This window comes from Meriones unguiculatus, chromosome 15 (genome assembly GCF_030254825.1).
Source record: "Meriones unguiculatus strain TT.TT164.6M chromosome 15, Bangor_MerUng_6.1, whole genome shotgun sequence".
In the NCBI taxonomy this organism is placed as follows: Eukaryota; Metazoa; Chordata; class Mammalia; order Rodentia; family Muridae; genus Meriones; species Meriones unguiculatus.
The window spans coordinates 37,129,656-37,155,198 of NC_083362.1; the positions used below are offsets into that span (position 1 = coordinate 37,129,656).

Sequence of the window (25,543 nt, forward strand, 5' to 3'; positions counted from 1 at the left end):
AGTTGCTTGTCACTGGGGGATGGGGGGGTTGATGTTGAAACTGAGGCAGCATTTTGTTCTCTCTGCAAGAATGCCGCAGCGGCAGATTTTTATCACAGCTCACCATTGTGAAGTTTGGTTTGAAAGAGCCAACTCAGTTGAGAGCAGGCTTCTCTGCTGGCAACAAAATTGTATACTTAATTTTATCTTTATTTTTACAAAAGGAGAAAGATGCAAGTAAGGAAAGCTCTTCATTTGCTCAATAAATACTGATGCCGTGACCAGTGGTCACGTTTTCGTGTCTGTGGTGTAGCCATTGTGTGTTAGAAGCTGTTGTTTCCATTTTAAACATCTCCGTTCACCTGTTCTACAGAGCACTGGTGTGAGGAGCATTCAGAGTGTTAATAAAGTCTTGTCTGATTGGGACTAGGGAGCTGTAGTCATTCTCTGTCAGGCCAGTGTAATTGGGTCCTGACGACAGAATTCAGGAACACACTGTATGGAAATGCAGTTATCTCTAACAGTGACAGCTTTTCTGCTTTTGATTAGATTATGTTCATAAAGGTTAAACGTACGGAAAATGATTTGTTGCCCACATCGGGAAGGGTTTTTTTGTATTAAAGTCATTGCGGCTCGTATAAAAGCATTGCAGAATGTTTCTCTTGTTTCCTTGCCCTTTATTTTGTTTGATTTTCATCTCCATGCCTCTCAGGGTGCCAGTACTGGAGAACTTGTCCTAGAAATGTTAACTGTTGATTAGAAAAGTGAGGCTGTTGGCTGGGCCGTCTCTACGCTCCTTTTAAAACGCCTCTTTTCAAAATGACATTTTATTTGTGTGTGTGTTACGCACATTGGCATGTAGTGGGGCACATATGGAGGACAGAGGACAACTTGTAAGAGTCAGTTCTCTTCTTTCACGGTGTATGTGGGTCCCTTGGGTAGAGTTCATGTCTTGATTGTAAACCCTTTTAATGGCTGGGCCATCTCACTGGTTCCCTTTTCAAAGTTTCTATCACATGTATAGTTTGTTGGCATTTTTATCTCCCTTCTGTCTTTATGATGTTGAAACTAAGGAAAACCAGAGCTCCCGAGATGAGTTTACCGTTAAGTAGACATTGCGTGTGATACTGTGCTAAGCATTGCACAAACGACTACCGTAATCTTACTGGCGAGGCCAGCGATGGAAAGTTGAAGTACAAAGGAAGAGAGTTCTAGTTTGTAGCCTGGAGTTCATGAGCGTCTGTTAAAATACAGCATTGATCAGGAACTACATTCAGATTTAACACTAAATGTAAATTCAACACTAAATGTGTAGTGTGTTCCCTCAGAAATTACATGTTTTCTATACAGTATGAAACGCTGCTGTTTGTGTATTTCCAAGGCTAACCGTGGGTTCTGTGCTAAGTCGTGTATGTAGACGGCAGGCTTCAGAGGGGCAGCCCTCAAAAGCCCTTACCTTAGGTAGATCACGGGCTGAGTAGTTGTATGGTCAGTGCCCGATGCTTAGTGCTGGATGCCCAGTGCTTGCTTTAAAGCAGAAAGACGAAGTTGAGTGGAAGTACCAGCTGTGAGCAGCTCCAGGGAGAACGTGGCCCTGGCTCACAGTGAGCAGTAGTTACGGGATTTTGGCAAGGATGATAGGGCCTTGATGAGTTCTTGTGCAGAGTCATAAAGTTATGTCAAGATTTATCTTGAAACATTTTCAGTGCACAAGTTTGTGCTTTTCATTTATGAGCAAAATGAGCGTGCATTGTTGGCCACCTGTCTTCAGAGAGGCACAGGGTTGTTGAAGGTTTAAGATTGTGGTGGAATAGTCAGGCAGCAGTGTCACACGCCTCTAATCCCAGCACTCAGGGAGGCAGAGGCAGGTGGATCTCTGTGAGTTTAAGGTGAGCCTGGTCTACAGATTGAATTCCAGGACAGCCAAGGTTACACAGGAAAAGCCTGTCTCAAAAAAAAAAAAAAAAAGTAACAAACAAACAAAAAGATTGTGGTGGAACAGTAGGACAAGTGTTGGTTTCAAAACAATGAAACCATATCACAATGAAGTTTGAGATGTTCAAATGCAAATATGTTAGCATATTATTTCTTTTTTTTCTTCTCTTTTACAGACATACATTGGGAGTGTGGTTATATCTGTTAACCCCTACCGGTCTTTGCCCATTTATTCGCCTGAGAAAGTGGAAGATTACAGAAACAGAAATTTTTATGAGCTGAGCCCTCACATGTAAGTATGGCTTGAAAACTTTTTACTTTAGTGCAGAATTGACAGATGTATTCAGATATCTCCTTGAATCACTGGACAATGTTTTTTTTCCTTCTTCCGGTTTTTAGATCACTGAAAAGAATGTTGAAGTTAATAGTTAATGCCTTAAAAATAAGACAAATATTTCAGGTAGAAGATTTCTGCTGCAAAGTCTGAGCAGCAGTGGCTCCTGATTAGCTTTGCGCGTAAAACAGGCATGCGCGTTGTTTATGAGAGTCTTGCTGCTGGGGGCTGGGAGCACACGCTTTCTTCCCAGCCACAGGAGGCAGAGACAGGGGCATCTAGGTGAGTTTAAGACCAGCCTGGTCTACAGAGCAAGTTCTAGGACAGCCAGGGCTACACAGAGAAACCCTGTCTTGAAAAAATCCAAACCAACCAACCAACCAAAGAAACAAACAGAACAACAGCATACGCACACAAAAACCCAAAAAACAAAAAACAAACAAACAAACAAACAAAAAACCCCCAAAAACAAAAAACCAGCAACCCAAAACAAAAAAGCCAGAGCCCAGCTAACATTTTCATTGTCTTTTTTGAGCCAAGAAAGATCTCAAGTGTTGAGTTAAACTAGTGTTTGGGTGAAAGGACCACAGTACTCTTATACCTAACTTCCAAGGACATTGCTCAGCAGGTGTGTGGAACAAGCTGATTCATTTTCCTGACTTTGCCACCAGTTGGTTTTCCTGAAGAACGTGGCTGGTAAAGCACACAGTCCTTCCCAAGCTCTTAAGGTGACATGCAAAGAGATACTAGCATGTTTTTGCTCACTTACACGACTAGTATTTTGTTTTGTACAGTTAGGAATGGTTAGCATACCACATTAGGTACGGTTTAGCTTTGGTTCTTCTGCTTCAGTACTGAGCATCTTGGCTTCAGACGACTTTGTGAGCAGAGTTCTGTGATCTGTAGACTGCGGTAGGCTGCACAGTGTCGTCCCTGTCATCCAGTGACCAGCAGCGTCCTCCTATCCATGACTGTGACAACCAAAAAACTGTCTTTAGACATCATCAATTTCTCAGTCACCCAAATCAGCCCTGACCGGAGATACTGCTGAACATACTTATAAAGTAAACTTACCAGAAGTTTTCTTATGTTTGATGAATCAGCAACAGATTTGGATCACTAGATTTTTAGTTGCTCACATTAAAAAAAGGTCTGAAAAAGCAAGAAAAAAAGTAAGGCATATTCAGCAAAATCTCAACACTAAAACCCTTTTATTCCTCTAGTTATGTTCTACTCACTTGTACCCAAAGGAACCTGTTCACCCTTTACATTCTTGTGTCCACTGTTGAGTTAAAAGAAAGATTTTGTTTGGGCCAAATTGTGTAATGAGCTGAGAGCCTCAGGCTCCTCTAGTTTTGCCTGAGCAGAAACATTTCCTGCCCCTCCTCTGTGGCTACGTGAGTGCTTTTCCAGAATTCTTACTGTTCAGTTGCATTAAGTAGCTCGTGGTGACTTGGAAAGAGTGTTGTTAACCGTGATAGGAGGCTTGTATGTGACAGACTGCTGCTTGTAGATTTAAGATACTGTTGCTGATGCTGGACTAGGACTGATGCCTACAGAGGGGCCTAGAGGAGTGTGCAGGGCTGTGTAAGGCCGGGCTGTGGTTGACCCCATCATTACTCTTAGCCTTTAGCAAAGGGGCTTTATCCTCTCATCAAAAATAAATGCTTTGTTAAAAGCAACCTCAGCTCGCCATGAGATGCATACAGATGGACACGCATGTTCATTGTTCACTCTCTGTGAGTAGAAATTCTGATGTGGAAATATTTAGGAGATGTCTTGGCTGAGGAAAAGATTAATTTGTCCTTGGATCGTGTGGTCGTGGAAAGGCTTTTGAAAATGGTTAAACTAGAATCCTGCAGTTCAGAAATTCAACAGTCTCGCCAGCCAGGGCTGATTTGGGTGACTGAGAAGTTGATGATGTCTAAAGAAAGTTTTGGTTGTCACAGTCATAGGTAGGAGGGCGCTGGTTGTTGGATGACAGGGATGCCAGTGTGCAGCCTACAGTGGTGGTGACACACAGCCTCCTCGGATCACAGAACTGCTCACAAAGATGGTCTGAAGCCAAGGAGCTCAGTACTGAAGTGGAAGAACCATAGCTAACGTCTTAGCTGTGTCTTTTCCTTGTGGTTAAAGTTCAGCTCTATCACTTCTGATGAAAAATGAGCTCTTTTAAATAAGGAATGTGTTGTACATATGTGCACATATATATGTCTAGTAGACTGTCTTGTAGTCTGTCTGTCTATCTCACTGTCTTGATTTCTCTTGGTGTCTCATAGACACAAGAGGGGCTCTTAGGAACTAAATATTTAAATATGCGAAAATAGTTACTAAAAACTGAGCGTTCTATAGTTTGCCAATCAAGTAGGTTTTGGTTATTCCATTTTCTTCTGGAAGTCAATTTTGTAATGTCACTGTGCCTTAAGAAAAATAAAAATCTGAAATTGCTTTTATAAAATCATTTCTCTAGTTCCTTGCAACAAAATGTTTTATTTGTGCCTAAATATTTGTATTGAAGGCATGCTCAGGGTACGATGTTTGCAGTAACTTCCAGAATCTCCCAGGGTCTTATTCGAAAGACCATACTAGGGAAAACCTGACCTCAGGAGCCCAAGCTTCACATAGCCTCCCGGGCTGTTCTTACACGTCACGCTGTGGTGAACGTGAACTTGCAAAAGGTGTTCATTCCTGCTGAAGCTTTTTACCACAGTCTTCTGCCGTAATGCTAACAATGCTGAGCATACCAGCTGTACAGCCCGAGATTCACCCTGTGCTGTCATTGCTCTGAAGACTACGTATATTATAACTCGCTTCCTTCTTGAAATAATCCTCTCGGGTAGGGGCTATCGCTAGCGGGAATTGCGTCTGTTGGTGGCAGTGCCCTGCTGTGCTTTGTACCTGCCCCTCACCTGGAAATGAGCTCCGCCCTGTTCTCGACAGGGCTTCTTGCTGTGTATTTCTGTTGGGTTGCCTGTGTTCCCGTGACTCACACCCGCCATAATCATGCCTCCACTTACATCCACTGCCTGCTCCGCAAGCCACATTTCCATGTGCAGTTTTGGATCTCTGCTCTGGAAGTGCTTTGATGTGGTAGCTGCCTGTTCTGGGACGTGCCTTGGACTGTTTGTCGTTATCCTTGCCTCTGAACCATTCCTGGAGGAGACAGCGTGGCACTGCTACCCCGGTGGAAAATAGTACCACCAGCAATCAAGGACTCCTAGTGTGCCAAAGAGAAGAGAAGCATAATTTTCACAGCCCATGGAGCCCTTAATGTGATGGGTTTCACCAAGGCATGCATATTTGCCAGCCTCTGCCTGCCTCCCCATGCTGGCTGCCTCCAGCCCTCACGCTCATCATTCCCACTGCAGCATCTCTGCATGCTTGGCATCTGCCTCCTACAATGCCTTGCTCTCCCTCTGCCCCAGAGCAGCTCTGGTGCCCTCTTCAAATCTCAGGAGTCATTTGACCTTCTCTTGCCTCTTCTCTTGCCTCTTCTTGGCCCAGGCGGGTCGGTTGCTCTCCGGACAGTTTAGCGTTGCTCTGGGGTTATCCAGCAGGTTAGGTCTGGCTTTTGCATCTGCAGTGTGGGAGGGGACAGCGAGAATGCATCACACAGAGCTTACATTCAAGTGTAAGCTCTCATTTACAGCCTTGAGCAAATCACCAGAAGAAGCTTTAACTCTGAGAAATAAGGTAATTTTCTCTGCTCAATGTGAAAGTCATTTTTAGCTTAGGATTTGTGTGAGGAAGAAATACCTAGTCGATAGTCAGATAATCTTGTGTATATAGAGGGCGTGATACCGGATGTTCCACGGCCCAGCTGGAAAGGAGTGAGAATTAGAATAGTAAGATGTGAGACACTTGGCCATGTCCTTCTAAAGACTGTCTCCCTCTCCATGCTGGGACATTTCCCACTTTCTTTGGTGTTTGTATCTGCTTGCATTCCTCCCTGTGAATGTTTGTTGTTGACAGGATCGTGAAACAGGCTTCGTAGTACAACTGGGGCCAGCGTTCTAGGGTAGTTTTGTGTTACGTGGTGATAATATGACTTTGGACCTTGATGCTCCTTCATTCTGATTGTTTTAAGATTTTGGTTTGGTCGGCGAGATGGCTTAGCCTCACACAAGTCTGAGGTCAGCGCTCACAATCCACATAAGGTGGGAGGGGAAGACTGACTCCACAGAGCTGTCCTCTGATCTCCACACACGTGCCCTGGCACATGTCTATCATATGAACACACATATAATCATAACAAAGTTAAATAAATGAAAAACAAACCAAAAACATGTTGGTTTCAACACAAGTGGCCTCAGGTGAGGTGCTTGGCAGTGAACTCACTCCAAATTACATTGTGAATTTGAGCTCACTGAAGTCTGTAAAAGTGTTTTCTTATAATGCCTGTCTTCGAAAGTGTCTCAGATTTATCTTTTTGAAAAAAAAAAAATCAATCATTTCAAATATTTACATTCCAGTTGAGAGGTGGTGGCACATGCCTTTCATCCTAGCGCTTGGGAGGCAGAGGTAGCCGGGCCTCTCAGTTCAAGATCAGCCTGGTCTAGTGTGAGTTCCAGGACAGCCAGGACTACACAGAGAAACTGTCTTGAAACAAACAAACAAACAAACTTACTTTCCATTCCATGTAAGACATATATAAGTGGATAAAATAGGACAATTTCCCCAAAGTCCTTCTGAAAACAGTGTGCTGCTGCATTTCTGGAGAGTTTGGTCCCTTAAACATTCAGCTCTCTTGAAGGAAAGTACCATCCCCTTTGTAAAGAAGCTACACGTTTGAGCCTGGGGTTCTTGGGTGGCCTCTTCTGGGAGCTGTGGTTTCTTTCTAATGTGATGTAAAAATTCTTTTGTGATAGTTCTTACATGGTTTCCCAAGGAGGACGTGGTACATTTCAGACAAATCAGTAGCTGGATCCCCAGAGAACCACTCCAGTTCTCAAACTTTATACATGGAAACAAGGAGGAGGAAGAGAAGAGGGCAAGAACTGGACTGTCTTGGCTCCTCCCACTCTGCTAGAACAGCACTGGGATGGACCGTCCACAGGGATTTAGTTACCAGGCCCACTGGACTTCTGTCAGTTGATATTTGATCTTCCTGCCGTTGCTGCTCTTTATCGCCCACCGTCAAGCAGATTTGTTGTAATCAGCCCATGCTGTCTTCCCTCTGGGCAGCCTGTAGGAGCTTCCAGCTAACTTCTGTCTAAACAGGTTCTTTGGCCTACTTTTCAAGATCCTCTGTGGTTCAGCTTCCTCTAACCTCAAATCCTGCTCTTCCTCATGGAACCAACCTTTGAGCAAGGCCATTCCTGTCTCTCTGTTTCTGACCCAGGCACTGTGTTGATTGTTAAATCCTACTTTATGGTTAGATCCTGGTGACCCTCCTCTGAGTTATGAGAATTGCCCATGGAACCTTACATCGTCCCTTTGTCTCTGTGCTTAATTGTGTCCAATTTTTTTTTTTCTGTAGATTTATTTACTCTGTTTGAGTATCTTGTCTGCATGTATGTGTGTGCATGCCTGGTGCCCACAGAGTTCAAAAGATGCTCCGGATCCACTGGTATTAGATTTAGAGATGGTTGTGAGCGGCCATGTGGGTACTGGGGATCAAACCCAGGTCTCTTGGAAGACAAGTCAGTGCTCTTAACCACAGAGCCGCCTTTCCAGCCCCCAGTGTCATCCTTTTGGATCTGTAGGTTAGGACGCACATTCTGTTCACCTCGGTGGCTCCTCCTACTCTTTCTGCAAGAGCTCAATAACTAGAAAGCAAAAGGAATTTTAGACAATTTTTTATTCCATTTTGCTTTGTCCCATAGCGGAGATGTAATTGAAAACAAGTTCTTCATAGGATATTGGGTCCTCTGTTCAGATGTCATGGACCATGATAAAAGATAATCATTTTTATCAAAAGTCAATATGGTCTTATAATGTCCTTCAACCCTAAGTATTTTTAGGTGTTTCATTTTCTTTGTTCATACTTTCCATCAACCTCGTGGAGGGAACTCACCATTAAAAGGCTGAATATATCATGCTCCTGCCGTATCCCTCCCTGATGGTCACAGTCTAGGACAGAGCAGAAACACATCCTGTTGGCATAATGTTCTTTTGGAATGTATATAATTTACCTCTTTCATTCAAATGCTGATTTCTCTCTCTCATTATTTGGTTTCAATCTAGACATTGCATTGTGATGCTTATTCTCTGTCTCAAGTTTGTGTAAACATGCCACCATTTGTTCTCTAAATTGTCAGTTAAAACAACCAAACAAAATGCTGAGCAATGGAGAGGATAGGGTGGTAATCCTGGTCCGGGGTGGAAGGGGGAAGAAGGAAGCAGGAGAGAGGGAGGAGGAGAATCGGCAGGAGAGGTCTTAGAACCACATGGAGAAATGAACTGGACCTAAGATATCACTAAAAGCAAGTATAATGGGTGAATCGGAATGGTAGGAAACTGTGCGGACTTGTAGGTTTAGGATGGAGTAACTATTGCCCAGCATTGTGCTCTAGGTTAATTAAATAAATAACAGTCTCTGTGTGGTGATTTGGGTATACAGCTGGTTTAGGAAAACCACGGCTTTACTAAAAGATATATCTATAGTAAATATTAATAACCAAATATAACAACTTCTTTTGTAAATTGGTATTATTGTTCATATTACAGTAAGATCTGCAAGCACTATTTGAAGTACACAAGTAGAAATTTTGAAAATTTGAAAAAAACGATTTAAGGCTTTGAAAATTTTTTTATTACTCTCACCTATAAAACTCAGAAGTCAGTAGTTGGGAGAGTTTAGATGGTGCTAATGTCAGTCATACAGACATATCCCTGTAACCTTTGACCTCTCTGTTTGCATCAAAATGAGCCTTTCAGGACTATGTGCCTGTAGAATGACACAGCAAGGGTGCCTATGTGTCCTGAACCCTGGGTTGACCTGTCATTTCATTGCTCTCCAGGCGAGCCAGGTAAATGTTATAAACAACATTCTGATTGTATCTCAGAATGTGGAAGTGATAAAGTTGGGCGTGCAGAGCTTAGGTTAAGGGTCCTGTAAGAGACCTGGGCAGTGCCCCTTACATATGACCAATACGTTTCCTATGGCACAGCATGTAGTAAGAACTTCTCAGTTACATTCTATATTCTTGTCAAGGTTGTCAGGATACGTGGGTGTGGAGAGAGATCTTTTCCTAAGGAGTGTGGGTAGGGGTCGGGTATTGCTAAAGTTACTGTATTGCTGCTGTCATTTTACTTTTGGAGCAAATAAAGCTTTTGTTGCTCTAGTCCCTTCTAGTAGGCTATCTGTAGGAAGATGGTTGTCCTTTCCTGTCTGTCATGCTGTCTGCTTACCCGCTTTAGAAATGTTCACACACCGAGTAAATATTTAATGAGCACTTGCTGTGCTTCAGGCTCTCTTTGAGGCATTGGGATGCAGCACAAACAGAACAAAATTCACATTTCACTGGGAAGATAACATTTTGACTTGATGTACTCAGAGGCAGACATCTTCCACACCACCCGCTAGGAGGGGGACAGGGAAGAGGGGAGGGAGTGAGACTCATTCATGAGAGAAGACAAAGCTGTTTCAATGGTGGCCTTACAGTGTATCTTTGGGGTCACAGTCTCTGAGACCCTATGAACCGGTAGATGGCTGGCTCTGTGTTTCTGACGTGTGTGTCACTTGTGCAGGGAGGATTCAGAGTGCTGACTCACTCTCTGTGTCAGACACTTCAGAGTAGCATCTCGCTCATAACAGTGCCATCTTGGAAATGGCCAAAACCATCCTTTTACATTTTTACATTACTGTTATGGGTCATAGTAATCAGAAGGCAGACCCCGTGTTTGACTTCCATCTTTGGAGATGTTTGCTTGGCTTAGAACAACCAGAGATTAGAAAAGTTCTCCCCAGAGACTAGCGTCATTTTTGCAGTGCAGAAAGTCAGTCAGAAGTTAGCTGCTACCATAACAGCCTCCCGATGCTAGGTCCATAGCAATGTCTCTCGGCCTAATAAATACTCCACTTCTGAAAATGCTCCACAAACTGAATCTTTGAATCTCAAACCTTTGCCCAGGTGTCTGCTACTTTCCCAGGGCTAGTTTTGTTTTAAGATTACAGTTACTTATTCTATGTGGGGCCAGCATGATGCTCAGAGAGCAGCTTGCTGCTTAAGAAGCTGTCTTGCTGTGGTGTGTGGCTGGGACTTGTGTGACAGAGTTGGATTTTGTCAGGATAGAGGCTGGCCAGCACTGGTCCCCATCCGTTCTGGGGAGATCAGCAAAGTGAGTTTGGGGTCCACATTTGGGAGACTCAGAACTGAGAGTTGAGGCTAGGGTTCAAACCCACATGAAGGGGAGCAGGCACCAGCATGCCAGCCGAAGAAGGGGCTTGTTGTTGCTCTGAGATTCAGGGTGTGCCTTCCTGCCACCCTTGCAGCCTTTGAGAAATGCAAAGTCATTGAGTGGAAGGACTTGAACACACTCCCAGTAAACACAATTCAGTGTCCCTAGTATGTTTGAGTTCTGTGGATGTGGTGATGAGTTTGTCTTGAAGGGTACACGGTCTGGTGCAGAAGACACCAATAAATCAATGACTGCAGAAGGTGAAGAAAGGCCACAGAAAACCGGGTGCATCCTGGTTTGTCCTCTTCCATTCATGTCATTACAGAGGGCTAAAATGTCTAAGTGTACTAGAAATGGCTCGGCCCTAGGGAGAAGGTCTTAGGAGGCGGGGCAGTGGACTCTTGAGGAATGAGCTTGTTACATGTATACAGAAGAGCGTTGCAGGGTCAGAGAGGCCTTCTTCAGGCGGAAGGAACAGCGTTGAGTCTGTCATTCGCATGCTCTTTGAATGCCTGCCAGGTACCATATGCCATATACAGACGGAACCTTCACTCCATGTAATTAAATCAATAACTTTTGGGGGGTGCAGATCTACTCGGGAAAGTTTTTAGTTGGCCTTTGAATGCCTCTGGTGCGCGTGTTCTCCAGGGCGCTGTTTTATTTCCTGGCTTTTGTTCTTCACCCATGTTTGGCTGTCATGAGTCGGGTGTTCACTGTTTGGAAGCAAGAGCCTGAGCTCCCACTCCCCAGTTTTGCATTTAAGACTGTTGGTTAAGGAAGTACGGAGTGTCCTGTCCTGCTCTCTTATTCCACTTAAAGGGCAGCGCTGAGCCATGCTGAGCCCTGGAATTGCCATGTTGACTGTACATGTGGAGGAAGTACCGTTTCTGACGCCAGAGTGTGTGATTTTCCCCGGCACCGTTAGGTTCTCTGATGTCTAATAATCCAGGTGGCTCTGACTCTCAGCTACTCAGAAAGAGCATGGACTTTACCGGTAGTCCAACAAGACATCCCCATTTCTGATGCTCTGTAAACGGGGGTGTCCTGATGGGGCATGCTTCTTTTTCTGTGGTCACCTTGCCCCTTTTGTTTTGAGAATTTTCTACAGCTCCTCACAGAACTCAGGAAATCACTTAACATTTACTGCTCTATTTAAAAGGGTGCATTCAAAAGTGCTAACTAGAAGACTACATGGGACGTGGTCTAGGCCAGAGCCTGTGCCCTGCTGGCACGCTGCCTTCCTTGTACCTTGGTGTCTTGCCAGCTGGAATCCCCTCCATGCCTCTGCCTATCCTGTTGTTCAGGTTTTGATGACCTGCTCTCTAAACAGCCTTTTTTTTTCTGTTTCTTGGAGGTGGGGAGGTGGGCTCCCCACCAAGTTTTCACTGTCAGCAGCAGGCTGGGTCTCTCTATTGAACACCCCCATCCTGAAGCTACTGGGGAACTCACTGTGAGCCATCTGCTGTCATAACCTCAGGTAAGGGCAAAAGACCTTCTTATGAAGAGGTACTCAGTACTCAGGAAATTGCAAAGATCTTAGTGCCAGGCGCTTGAGGCCAAGACCGGATGTGCGTGTTCATGTGTCCTTCACAAGCAGCCTGAGAAAACCTGTGTGGAAGTGCTTGAAAGCTGCATTCGGAAATCAGGGTAGTTTCGGAGTGTCTGGATATGTGTTCCAGAAACACGAAGCACCTGGCCTCTTTTTTGAAGTAGTTCAGCAGTTCTGTCCCTGAAGCATTTCCCTCAGCTTCCCAGCTGCCTCCTTAGGCAGCACCTCCATGTGTTCCCAGTTTAGTTCAGTTTAGCCCCATCAAAGCCTGAAGGACCGTCTCTATTACTGCTCTCTCTGCCGCACGACTGTCAGCTTGACCACATCTCCCAGGTAGCATGCCATTTCTTTGCTTTCCAGAGAAAATTGGACATGCTTGTCCCTACGTTTCTCTCTTTTTGGGTGAAGTCACTGAATTTTCCTATTTCATGAAAATAGTCATTTTTTTTTTATTTACAAAAATTATTCTATGTTTTTGTTTGTACACATACACACAATAGCACATATGTAGAAGTCAGAGGACAAGTTGGGGTAGTCCTTTCCTTCTACTACTTAGGTAGGTCTTGAGGATTGAACTTAGGTCATCGGACTTGACAGCTCCTATACCCACTGAACCATCTTGCCAGCACTGAAATAGTTTTTTTGAAGATCACCTACCACCTCCATGTTGTCAGATCTGGTGACCAGTCTTGCATTGTCTTTGGCAGTGTGACAAACTCCTTTGTGCAACCCTTTTAAGTTTGGCTTCTTGGCTTCTACACTCCTGCTTTCCTGCCTTCTGGCTGCCGCCTTGAAGGCTCCTTGGGATGCCGTCTCAATGGGCTCGCCTCTGGGACTTCCCTCAGACAACCACTTAGACAAGCCACAGGGGCTGCAGGTGTCTGCTGTGCGCTGGCTCCCCAGCTGGGCCACCCCCTTAGCTGCAGGCTGCTGGACTATACTCAGATCTTGGGGGCCTCCCCAGCTCTCAAAGGCGTTGCATATTTTAGCACGTTTTAGGCCAGACTTGGGATGGCCCTACTCCCTTTTCTTTTCCTGGCTGGCCGCTCACTGTCTTGCCTGTTTCTCCTACCATGCCTAGTCTATCTCAGGTATTCCCAGCCTGTCTCCCAGCTCCCTACCCTTTCCAACTGGCCACGTGCCTCATCTCTCAGGCTGTCTTCTATCGTCTTGTCTTCATGTGTTAGGGCTAAAGGCTACAGTGGTGCTTCTCAAGGCGTTCATCAGGTGACCGTATGGCTCCCAGGTGCTGGGCTGCTGTCCACTGCAGTTCTTGTTCCTTGGCTCCTTTCTGCAGTACGCTGGCCCCTGTTGCCGTTGGAACGTGCCCTGTGCTCTTCACATTGCCCTTCCCCACTGTAGTGACTGGTGTGCTCCCGCTTCAGCCGGTGCACACTTCAGGTGTTAGAGGGGCCTCTGCATGTGCCACCTACCAGAGCAGCCCCACCCCCATTCCTCGATGTCCAGGAACCTCCTTTTCGTTCTGTCATTCCCTGTCATGTCACTGTGTGTTCATTTGCTTGTATATTTCTGCTTGTCTTCTGTGCTAGCGTGCCATTTCCGTGAGGGCTTGTCAAGTTTGTTTTGCATATCCAAGTGTCTATAGCAAGTACAACAATGCCTGGCAAGACGCAAACACAGTATAAAACTTACAGATAAATGAGTGCATTTGGATGCCTACTATCAGTTAAAAATTTTGTGTAGAAGACGTATTTGTTTTCAAGGATCTTCCTGTCAAATTGTGAGGTGAGATGCAGCCATTGAGGCGTAACAGGATGTAACTGTTTCCTGGTGTATCTGTGGGATCCTAGCCCCAAAGCTCTCTGAAGATACTCAGATCTGCCGAGCCTCAGGTGCATTTAAAAAAAAGACATGTAGCATATAATCCTACTTCGCCTCTTCCCCCACTACTTTAAATCATCTTAAACCATCTCTTCCTTTCAAAACCTAGTATAGCACAAATATGATGCGAGTTGTTGTTAATCTGTATGACTTAGAGAATAACGGCGAGGAACTTTGTTCCTGTTCAGTGGTTTCTTCCAAGTCTTTACCGTCTGGTTGGTTGAATTCATAGATAGGGGAACCTGTGAGCACACACAGCCAATTGCACATCTTTAGAGATAGGAAGGGGTTGGGAGCCCCTCACAAGTAGTATGTTCAGAGGCTGGGAAGTGATACATGCATTGAGCTTTAAGGGATTCTCAAAAACAGGTGGCATTTGCAGCTTAATAACTAGTTGTATGGAACGTAAGTGGAAAATACTACTTTTGGCTGTGGTGCAATCAGCCAGGGTCTTAGGAGATGTTCGGGTTGACTTGATAGCTCCAGGTAGAGCTAGTTTTAATTTCATTAAAAGATTCAAAATACTAATCCGCTTGAGCCTTTGAGAGGACTGAAGGATTGTGTAGGTTACTCTAAAGTAACAGGAGTAGGGCTTAGGTATGGGTGAAATTGCAAGCTTATGTGTCTGGAAATCACCAACTGGATAAAAAATTTTAAGACTTGTTGAATATGCTTAAATGTGTATGTATGTATGTATGTATGTAATACTTTAATGAACAAGTGATGAATGGCTTACTATAGAACCAACATATAAGTGTAAACAGATGTTAATTTATTTATGTTTTACTAAATGAAGTAGATGAACTAAAGGCTAGCTGTATGGGTGATGGAGTTAGAAAGGATGAGGAGAGGGTGGACCCTTCTCCTCTCTGGGATGGACAGACATCTTTGTTGGGGAAATGTAGGCACCTCCAGCTGCTTTGGTTTCTGAAGGTGCTCTCCTGTGTCCCTGTGACCTCGCTCACCTTGAGCTGGGGTGTTGCTGCTGCTCTGCTGTGTGCAGTAGCCTCGGCTAGTGGGGAGGTGTCCATAATTTGCTCATATAAATGGAACCTTGCATAAAAATGGATGTTTAAAATAAAACTGTCTCACCTAAGGCCATGCAGACTTATTAAAGAAAAATGTTATTAAAGTATAAAGGCATTAAGGATATATTTTGTAAACCGAGCACATGTAGCTATTTGAGGTGACGTTAGATGTGTGAGTCATTGCTCTCTGGTTACTCATTACCTGGCAGCTTGAGTAGAAGGAAGAAGGAAGTGTAGAAATGTGTATGTGTGCTTTCTGGGCATTGTTCCTAACCCCCATAGAAAATGACATCTGCTTTGAACATTGCTTCCTTTTCCTAACCGTAGCTTTCATCTAAGTAGCATTGTGTCCAGGGAGGGAAATGACAAACTTTGTCCTGCAGGCAGAGAGTTAAGGAACCATGTTTTCAAGTTGTAAAACTGATTCTCTGTACTGAGGGACATTTTTTGTTGATGATTGCACACAGCATTGATCATGAATATCACGTTGATAACTAAAATATGCCTAGGTAAAGAATCAGGCTTTGGAAACGGAGATGTTTGATAAATGTATAGTCTGTTTCAGCATTTAGCTTCTTCTTGACTTCCATTCTTTTCACCGCTCCTTGGCACAGTCTATACATAAAACACGCAGTATCCCAGGGTACAGTCTGGATACACGTACCCTATACTTCTCAGTGCCAGCCTTTCAAGATGTATCTGGGGCAAAAGGCTGGCACTGCTGTCCTTACCATGAATGGTGTCACGATCTCACAGCTCTTTACTGTACATTGTCTGATCTCTCTCAGAAGTTTCTATTTATGTATTGGGCTTTTTTTTTTTTTTTTTTTTTTAACAAGAATAAACACCTCCAAGTAAGAATAAAATGTTATCCTTCCTTAGTTACTTCATGGTCACCGGTCTTAACAACCACCCGGTGCGTTTGCTGTGTAGTCCTGGACCAGTTTCCTAATGCATTATGTACTCATAAGACACATATATCCAAAGTTTTAAGCCATGACTAATATAAATTCTAGTATCATGTGTCAGTACTCCAGAGTATCCCATGGGATACATGTGCCATATTTTTAAAGTATGTGCTAATATAGGCAGGAAATACTTGTTTCTAATGTTTAGCTATTCTGTTCTGACTGCTGCCAAATTTCTGTTGTTGTAGTGAAAACTCCAGGGTATAACGTGCTTGAGGTCTAGTAATGGAGTAAAAGCAAGGGGTGTGATCAAGGAATTAGGTCAAGTAATGTGTGTTTGCTGAATAAGGCTTGCCATGCCACAGGTTTGTTTCCAGATGCTGACCCGGTCTGATGGGTGTCACATAGCTTTCCTTCTGCTTGCCTCACATCTGGAGCACCTGGCTTACAAGGTTGTTAGAGGGGTGAGGAGAAGAGCTTGTTTGGGCCTTCTTCACTGGCCTGTGCATAGGCCTGTGGGCTCACTCTAACTGCAGGGGAGGCTGGAAACTAATTGTGCCGGGAGGGGGAACGGGACCAAGAGGTAGACAGTGAGTGCTTCACACCATCGCCTGTCTCCCATGTCATTTCAGTATAGCTTTGGTGTTTGTTCATTCAGCTCATAGGAGCCATGTAAAAGCTTTTGCATGGGCTTAAGCATGCATAGGCTGGTTTATTTTAGTAAGAGTGTGCTCTTACAGCATTTCAAATATTTTTTCTTATAACTGTTTTTTTTCTTATAACAGTGTATTTTCATATTTCCATTTTAGTCTTATTTTAGTGCATTCTTAAAAAAAATAAAACCATTGGCTCATTTTTCATGTTTCTGCTGTTACTCTTTTTGTCTCACACTACTGTTCTGCATAGATACTGGTGATTTTGGTTTATTAGGAACAGCAGCTTTTAGCAATGTCACAGCTAGTTGCTCTTTACAGAATGAGTCAGCTTTATGTGGTTATTTGAAGATGTGGCGAAATGCTTGAACATCACTACAGTAGATCTGTTTTGGCCACAATTCCTGTATTGATTTTCTTGGAACTAGTCTATCTGTTGGGATCTGACCTCATATCCATCTACTGGGATTTTGACACAATGGCTCTAAGCAGCTTGGAGAGTGGAGCCAGTGCAGTTTTGACGCTTTTGGATCCCTCTCTTCCCAGACAGATGGTGAATAAGTAAAAGTCAGTTTCCTCTACTGTTGCTGAAAATAAACGTCCCAGGCTAATAATGTTTATTATTTGCCCTGTAATTATTATAGCGGTATATATAACCCACTCTGACAATCAATGAAAGACACAGACACCTGCTAGGTTTTAGAATAGCCTTATTTCACCTGGAGCAGGGCAGATGTTTACCCTCTAAATTACCTTTACCTCCCAGCCCCACCCCAGGCTACCTCCCACCCATAATTGCTTATTCTTCCTCTGGGCCGCTTTCTCCATACATGCCAGCCATGTGCTTCTCCCATGCTAACCCATGGCTGTGTGCTTCTTCTGTTTCCTTCCCAGGATCCTCAGCAAGGATCCCCAAAGCCCAAGAAACTTAGCCACACCTACCCCATTTGCCCTGCCCAGGTGTGTCGGCTTTTTGTTGGTTTGTAGGCAAGGTTACAAACATCATCTGGGGGTATGTGAGTGTCTGCTCCTACGAGACAGCGAGCAGACCTTGGAGGAGCAAGTTAATTAACAGTCAGACACAGGTCACGTGGCTACACTCTACAGTTAGGAGTTTAAAGCTGCGCTTGAGCTTGAGGGCAGCGTAAGTTGAATTTTCTTTTCCAAACATGATTGTAGTCAAAGACAAATAGTGGAGAAGTGAAACTGTTAGAAAGGATCACGGAAGAAGAATTTAGTTTTGTTTTTTGGTCAAGACAGAAGAAAAAGAATGCTTACCCTGCAGGGCTTATCCGTGATTAAGAGAGTGGCCTTATATTCACAATTGACTGAAGACAGCTTACCGTTTTACAGTTAATGTCAGAAGTTAGTCTTTAAGAGTCAGAGCAGTAGGGATGTGAAAAAATAGTTGAGACCTAAGACAAAGCTAGAACCACGGTGTCATCTGTAGTAATGGAACCTACCCTTTCCATTTCCTGATGGTGGAAGCAGAAAGGAAATATGATCAGTTGTAAAGTTAGTTTTGCCTGTGGGATTAAAGTGTCTTGTTTGTTCAAGAGAATGAAAGTTTTCCTTGGGGGTTAAAAGGAGGTCTCTCTTGGGGGACTTAGGTCATGCAGGACATCATCATGAACATCTCCCATAACGTCTTTGTAGAACATAGTGTCACGACGCAGGACCAAAACACTGAGGTTTGCACACATCGTTTGGAAAAAGCACGTCTCTATAAAGTTGGTCAGCTTTTTCCTTTCAGATATCCTTTGTATAGTCCTTATAAGGGGCCCCGTGTGGAAGGAGACTCTAGAGCAGTTTGGACATGGAGAGACCAGAGTGCTGCGGTTGTGGCAAAGGCCTCCACTTCCACAGCGTTGTGGATGGTGAGGCATCTAAGAGGCTTGTTCAGAGGCCTCTGGGCTTCCCAGTTGAACTACCGCAAATGCCTGGAAGGGAAGTAAAGCACAGGGTTCCCATGGGTGGATGAACTCCAGTGGCGTATGGATGGTGTTAGCTGACTGGAGAGTGGGAGGAATACACAAGTCACAGTTTCCTGCAAGTGCCTCCTAATCTGTGACCATTTTCTGTTATGTTCTCTTTCTTTTTGGAATTTAGGTGATCTGTAGATCACTGGAGGTTGTATTCTAGATAAGGGCTTACAGTACATATAATTTGCTGTCATTTAGTAAAAGACAGCCATTCATTCATTCATTCATTCACTCATTCATTCAGTGATGAGCTATCAACATGTCAGTCAAGTCAGGCTTCAAACTCCTGGGTCCTATCTCAGTCTTCCAAGTAGCTGGGACTACAGGTGTACAGTATTATGCCCAAATCAACTCTAAGTCACACGGAAAAATAGTGACATTTTATGACAACTCGTGAAGCAGATGAAGGTGGATGTCCGAGACAAATGGCTTCCGTTCTCTGTAGGGCTGTGGGTCCTAAGGTATATTACAGTCCTGTTTTCTCTAGACCAGAACTAGCTGGTAATCAAGCACTTTGTAGGCCATTGACACTCCCCTAGACATTTTTCTCAGTGGTGTTGGTAGTATACATCAGGGTGTTTTTTTTTTGTGTGTGTGTGTGTGTGTGTGTGTGTGTGAGAGAGAGAGAGAGAGAGAGAGAGAGAGAGAGAGAGAGAGAGAGAGAGATTTTTTTATTGTGGATCTAGAACTGAGATTCAAGGATCAAGAATTGAGATTCTCTGTTTGACTCTCAATAGGATTTCAGGGAGGTGCCATTGGTGTTCAGAGACAAGTGGCTTTGTTTTATTTGAATCAGTAGCTTTTCTGCCTTGCTGTTGGGTAGGGTCCTCTGCTACCTTTCTAGGACTGTCACTAAGCTGCAGGGACTCAGTAGCATGTCAGGTCTCAGAGGCTGCTGGCCAGCGTGAGGAGCCAGAGCCACCACCAGAGCTTTTCTAGACAGCACCCAGGAGTCGTCATAAAGATTTGTGGTAGTGTTGTATTTGTATTAGTACATTTTCTAGCAAAAATTTTGAGTGCCAGTTTCTACAAATCCCAGTGATTTCCTTGGAGAGCACTGAGATAATAGTCCTCCAGTGGAGGTCTGTATCTGGAGGAAGGCAGAGAACTGCAATAAGCAATGTTTAAGAAGACCTGAGTGACAAAGTGAGACCCTGGGACCTGAGGGTCTGAGAGGTGGGGTGGGAGTGTTGAGGAATTTGTGGGGGGATAGGAGGAGGAGTTGGGGGTTGGGGCCTGCAGCCTTGTATCCGTCTTCACATCTCCTCCCAAGTTGGTGGAGATTGTCCGATTGTAGTCACTTGATAAATATTGGCTGAATATTGGGTTAAAAGTGAACATTTGTCCAAGGGGCATAGAGAAGTGACCCTGCTCTTTTGGGTGGCAGAGCTCAGGAAAGGCATTCTCAGCTGAGAGGTTTGGGAAGGGTACTACTGTCTGCTACCCTCACGGTGACTCTAACCGCCCTTGCCTCCTGCCGCAAGAATTAGTCCAGTGATGACTTAAGATGTTAGGAGTGCAAACATCACCATACTCTGACCACCTTTAACAAGTAGGGTTTACGTGACTGTTTTTCCACTGACTTCAAACAGCATTTATAGGCATTAGTATTAGGGAGAATTGTCAAATCCCCCCAAAACTACTTTAATGATTTATTTTGGTAGAGTGGAATAGAGGCCCACCTCTGAAGGTTTCTTCTTTTGTCTTAGCTTTTAATCTTAGGTTCTCTGTGCAGCCCAGGCTGTCCTGGAGGATACAGTTTTCCCGCCTCATCCTCCCAAGTCCTGGGATCACCAGGCCTGAGCTACCACACCAACTCTCCTTCAAGAATTTTAAGCCCATCAAGTTTCTTGTTTCATCTGTCTTTTTCACTGCTGAGATGAAAGAATGTATCAGATATCATTTTAGCAGTTTATTCTGAACAGTGCCTAGTATCCTGGACACTGTGCTGGGAATGTGGGCAGAGAAGAAAAGTTGTAGACAAGAATTCATGCAGACTGATGACACTATATGCTGAAGGTATGGTACACACACATATGCTGTTTGAAGTCAGTGGAAAAACAGTCACGTAAACCCTACTTGTTAAAGGTGGTCAGAGTATGGTGATGTTTGCACTCCTAACATCTTAAGTCATCACTGGACTAATTCTTGCGGCAGGAGGCAAGGGCGGTTAGAGTCACCGTGAGGGTAGCAGACAGTAGTACCCTTCCCAAACCTCTCAGCTGAGAATGCCTTTCCTGAGCTCTGCCACCCAAAAGAGCAGGGTCACTTCTCTATGCCCCTTGGACAAATGTTCACTTTTAACCCAATATTCAGCCAATATTTATCAAGTGACTACAATCGGACAATCTCCACCAACTTGGGAGGAGATGTGAAGACGGATACAAGGCTGCAGTGAGGGGTACAAGTGAGGGGTCCTGGCGTGAATGATGTATGTAAGGCATCATTCCGGGGAGCGGTTACAGTCTCTGTGTGTTAGAGACCAAGCCCCTTTGGGTTAGGTTCTGTGTGGGTTGCCTTCCCTAATTTGACTTCTGGTTACGAGCACCGGGAGCCTTTGTTTGGATGGCATGTACTTGCACCGAGCTTCCATTTAAACAGAAATGTTCATGGGTACCTCACGTAGCATATGCTATATGCCTCTCCGGAATACCTCAGGGTTATAAGTCTGTTTTCCGGGGCCTTCTGTCCCTATTGCACTGTTCTGGTGGGATTGTTGCTTGTTTTCAGGACTTTCTTCATTTTGAAATCTTAGTGTAGCTTAAGTGGACAGGTAGTTTCTCACGGGGTGCTGGTCTTCAAGAGCAGATCTCTTCTCGGATGGATGCTGTCTCCTGATGCAAGCATGGGGTAGTCAGGATGACTGTCTACTTCCAGATCCAAGTGTCTTCTTTCAATTACATATGTAATTATATAGACAATTCAGTATTTCTAGTTACATTCTTATGGCCACTTACACATAGTGCTTTGACTAAAGCTTTCGTGCAGATATTTCAGAGTTCTTTATTTGGAGCTTTATGTTGTATGTCAAACTGTGCAAGAGTTCTTTACATCCTCTGTGTGAGAGCGCTTTCATGTATCAGTGTTAAGTCTGGCAGTGCCTGTCCTAGAACTTGAGGCATGGTTGTACTTGTAACCCGCCCAGAATCCTTAGCCGTCACAGTGAAGGAAAATTTTGGAGGAGCAGGTAGAGTGGAGCTCTGGTATTTTGGGTCTACTTGTTCGTATATGATGGACTTTTTGATATGCAGTCATGTAAGCATTTTTTTTTCTTTAAAGAAAAACACCATAAAACATAGCAGTCAAAAAATGGGCAGAACAAACCTGGAGACTTGAACTTGCCTCAGTTTGTGGTTAAAGCCCTGCTCATGTGGAGGAGGCCAGACTCTGGAGTAAAGGAAGGGAGGCCTCCGGAAGGACAGAGTCTGGAGTCTCATCATTTGGTGATGGGCTTCTTTCTCCAAGTCTGAATTGGAATCCTGTGATTCCACTCTTTGCACCCCCTCCCCCTGCCCCCATCTATTTTCTCTTTAAAATTAAGACATGGGTTTGCCTGTCCTGAGGGAACTTATTTCCTATGCAGAAATGATCTGCCCCAGATTTGCATCCTAATTTGAATAGATGAATATATAACCTTCTCTGTGGCTGAGAGAGCCTCGGGGGCTGTCATCTTTCCCTTCAGACCAAGCCTGGCTGCCTGGGAAATCCTCAGACATGCTACTGTTGCTACTCCCGGGTGAGCGAGTGAGACACATACATTTCCGTGGAAATCCTTCGAACCATACTTTCGGGGACAGAACTAGGTACAGAAAGCATAACATAAGCTCAGACGTTCACCCCAGCCGGCCTCCCGGTCCTTCACTGAGCACCTGCTACCTTTCAGGCACTGTCCAGCGCACGCTGTGAACACAGCCTCCCGAGGCAGAACAGGCTAGCCATGCCTCCGACTGCACTTCTTTTTACTGAGCACTTTTTGAAAGCCACAGAAGGCATGTACTTGGAGTTCTAGTTCAAATCCCATCTCCCCCACCAAATGTCTCTGTGATTACTGTGATCAGATCTCCTTGCGCCTCTTTATATGCTGGTCTCCCAGCTTAGAGATGTCCTTGGCGAATGGCCTTCCTGGGGCTACCAGGATAGTGAGAAGCCGTGATGTGCGAGCCCTGTGCCGCCTGGACCCAGCGGGCCCACAGGGTCAGCAGAGTCAGTCTGTGCAGAGCAGTTGTGTTGGAATGTGGAAACACAAAGGGATGGCTTTACTGAACAACCGAAGCATTTGGGATGGGTGCCCAAGAGCCTGCTGTATTCTCTAGTTAAAATTCTCTAGTTAAAAGTTTGCTTAGGAAGCTAACTCTTCTGGGATAAGTTTCCAGGACTCGTCGCCTCTGATAGAGTCATAGCAGCTGACTGTGAGTGAGCCGTCTTGCCGTGGGTGACTAAAAATACATTTAAAGTTCTGGCACATTTGTGCCAGAAATTGTTTAAACTGTGTTTACCTTGAGCTGGAAAGGCTATTCTTGTAGATGTGATTACTTTAATGAGAATTGGGAAATAAAAGATGGTTGTTAGAATTTTCTTATTGAAAGAGATTCTAAAAATACCCAAGGGCTAATTGGATTTGCATTAAGAGCTCCGGTTGTGTATTTCTTCTTTCCTTCAAGTTATGTGTGTTTTGCTCATTTTTGGACAGGGGAAATAGCATAATTTCCTCCTAGGGCTCTGCTTCCTCCTGGTCTCTGGCCTTGCTTATGACTTGGGGTTCAGGTCTTGCAGTTTTCCATGCTTCATGAGCCCGAGCCACTTTTTTTCCCCCTCTCTCTTCATTTTCTGGATGTTTTCAGGAGTCCATTGTCATGTTTGTTATCATTTTCTACCTCTTTTGTGGGACTTTGAGGGTCTTTCCTGTTTTGCAGGTTTCCAGAGGGCATGTGCTCATAATCACCTACTTTAGAGTCCTCATCCATGGCGAACACCCCCGGGACCCTGCCCTTGTCCCTGCCTCTGCATACTCTTGCATGTTGGTGACTGAGGGATGACCCAGGCCACCCCTGCTTCAGTCATTACCTTCTCTACAGTAGCAAAGACATGTAAAGAAGCGGAGCTAGAGTTAATCTCTTTTTGACCTCTTGCAAAGCACACGAAGGATGCTGTTTTCGAGGAGGGCTCTTGCCCTGTGGTAGCTTGGTAGTGCCTTAAACGATTCTGGGTACTGTTGCCTAAAAGCAGATCAAGTGTTCTGAAGGCAGTCCTCAGAGGCACATCAGCTTTACTGTGCAAAATGTGGCTTCCAGGCCACAAAGGCAGATGTTTCCTCCACATGGCTTTCAAGGCTGAATCCAGTCCTTTTCCTTCCTGGGATGGCTTATTCTCCCCAAGCCTCCAGTCTGCTTCCTGTTGCTCACCTCCAGCCCTGGTTTTCGCACTCACTTGTGAAAAGAGCCATCTGCTGATCCAGCCCATTGTCCAGCCCTGGGCACCACCATATCTATCTGGCAGAAGGACAGGTATTCTATTGGGTGAGTCCCGGGCCAGTCTGCTGGGACCCAACACATTGTAGGATTTCCATTATGATTTTGACAATGGGCTCCAAAGAATTTGGATATGACCCTAAGCATTTTTGTACTAAAGGCATTGTAATTAAAATTTCTAAACTTTTAAAAAAAGATGACCCTTTTAATTAGTTGAACCCAGGGCCTCATGCATGCTAGGCAAGCTCTCTACCAGTGAGTTAATTGTTTTTTTGTAATCAGTATGTGAATTTTAAGATAGGAAACACTGCTTATTAAATCTAATGCTGAATTAGAAGAGTGTTGTCAAGTCATGTGGATAGTTTTACCATGCCTTGAAATAAAACACATGTGAAGTGTTGTGGCCTTGCCATCTTCATGGTTACACTTGACTGTAAAGATTAACATTTATGTTTGAGTGACAAGATACCCAGAAACTTGATGGGCACTGTGGCTGGTGAGCCAGTGTGTGGCGGAGATGGGGTTTTCTTGGTCCTAGCATGGCTCTCAAGGAAGAAACCTTGAGCCCTTTCATATCCTACTTTTGGCTTTTATTTCATGCTCTTGTCAGCACAGAACAGATGTCTTCATTTTGATTCATCACAAGTGATATTTTGTCTATTTGGTGGCCAGTAGAGACACAACTTTTCCAGCCAACACACCCCAGAGAATAATGGCCAGTTCTGTTTAGGCTGTGAATAGATATGAACTTAGAAATTAACAGAGCTAAAATATTTTTGGAAAATTACAGACATAGATCACTTAAAAATACATCTTAGTGGCGCTGTGTTTTGTTGTACTGAGGTACAGTGCTTTTTTTGTATTGGGATGGCAGTTTGGGGCTTTCTCTGAATTTAAATGTAGAAAAAGAAAGTATGGGCCCTTTTAAAAGTCAAAACAAAACAAAACCCAGTTGTTCTAAGTGTAACTCCTGTCGGCAGCTTATCTTGATTCATACTTACGTATCCACTCTCACATGCCGTATGATAGGCTCAGTTCACCGTTTGCGTCTATCTGTGACAGCACGTATATTGCAGCACGCAGTTCTTGAACTCTGTGCACAGCATGGCCCTGACCCAATCCAGCTGCCATCACCTCCTGAGTGCAGGATTACAGGTGTGTGCTGCCACACCTGGTTTAGGTGGCTCTGTCCCCCAGTCCTCTGTGGGTCATGACCCCTCATCCCTATCTTCCCTCTTCCCTAGATCCCTGCGCCCCTCAGAGAAGAACAGGTCTCTCAGGGACATCAACTACACAGCATAAGAAGCTACAATAAGACCAGGCACATGTCATCACATCAAGGCTGGACAAGGCCACGCAGTAGGGAGAAAAGGGTTCTATAGGCAGGCAAAAGACAGCCCTTGCTCCCATTATCAGGATTCCCACAGGAACTCTAAGCTACTCAGACATAACATGAATCCAGAGGACCTCGTCAGACCCCCACAGGCTCCCTGATCTCTCTTGTTTCCACGAGTTCTGCTCA

At 44.5% G+C, this 25,543-nt stretch overlaps 1 protein-coding gene across 5 annotated transcripts in view; it reads left to right on the forward strand.

The window, feature by feature from the left end:
• The window catches only part of Myo1b (myosin IB), a 158,949-nt gene that overhangs the window by 46,917 nt on the left and 86,489 nt on the right, over window positions 1–25,543 (forward strand). For all 5 annotated transcript variants that reach the window (XM_021643028.2, XM_060368350.1, XM_060368351.1 and 2 more), the window contains one exon: window positions 2,091–2,206. In XM_021643028.2, the coding sequence (XP_021498703.1) occupies window positions 2,091–2,206 (116 nt within the window). The remainder of the gene's footprint in view (window positions 1–2,090; window positions 2,207–25,543) is intronic.